The following is a 435-nucleotide window of genomic DNA, read 5'->3' on the forward strand; positions in this document are numbered from 1 at the left end:
CGCCCTCACGCCTCCTTCTGCAGGTCGGCTCTTACTGCGGAGCATGACGTTAAGTGGTACAGAATATGCCCTTGCTTCAGCTTGGGCTGTGTTCCCCAGCAGCCTCCCCCACCTTCTTGTGCAAGCCCAGCCTCCTGGCATGAAGGAGAGCATAAGAAGCAGAAAGGTCCTCGGTTTCTGTGGAAGCAGTGCTCTGCTCCAGCACTTACGGGGCTGTGTGATCAGCAGTGTTTACGCCCCAGTTCCCAAAGCTGCATGACAGGTGCCTGCCAGGAGGAAAAGACCTCTGCCCTCGCCAGAGCCAGGACAATTCCCAAGCGTAGTGCAGTAGCACAAACGCAGAGTAGTACCACTGCACTTAGAGTGTCTACACTGCATCCGCTAGTACCGCCACGTAACATCGTGGCTTACGGGCCCTGAGTCTGCTGAGGCGTT

At 56.8% G+C, this 435-nt stretch overlaps 1 protein-coding gene across 1 annotated transcript in view; it reads left to right on the forward strand.

Annotated features, from left to right (window-relative positions):
- The window catches only part of LOC104916326, a 1,052-nt gene extending 623 nt beyond the window's left edge, over positions 1–429 (forward strand). Inside the window, exon 2 of the mRNA XM_010727377.1 lies at positions 24–429. Coding sequence (XP_010725679.1) covers positions 24–420 — 397 coding nt within the window. The 3' untranslated portion in view covers positions 421–429. The remainder of the gene's footprint in view (positions 1–23) is intronic.
- Positions 430–435: the final 6 nt, after the last annotated feature.

Source organism: Meleagris gallopavo, unplaced genomic scaffold (genome assembly GCF_000146605.3).
Source record: "Meleagris gallopavo isolate NT-WF06-2002-E0010 breed Aviagen turkey brand Nicholas breeding stock unplaced genomic scaffold, Turkey_5.1 ChrUn_random_7180001885044, whole genome shotgun sequence".
Lineage (NCBI taxonomy): Eukaryota > Metazoa > Chordata > Aves > Galliformes > Phasianidae > Meleagris > Meleagris gallopavo.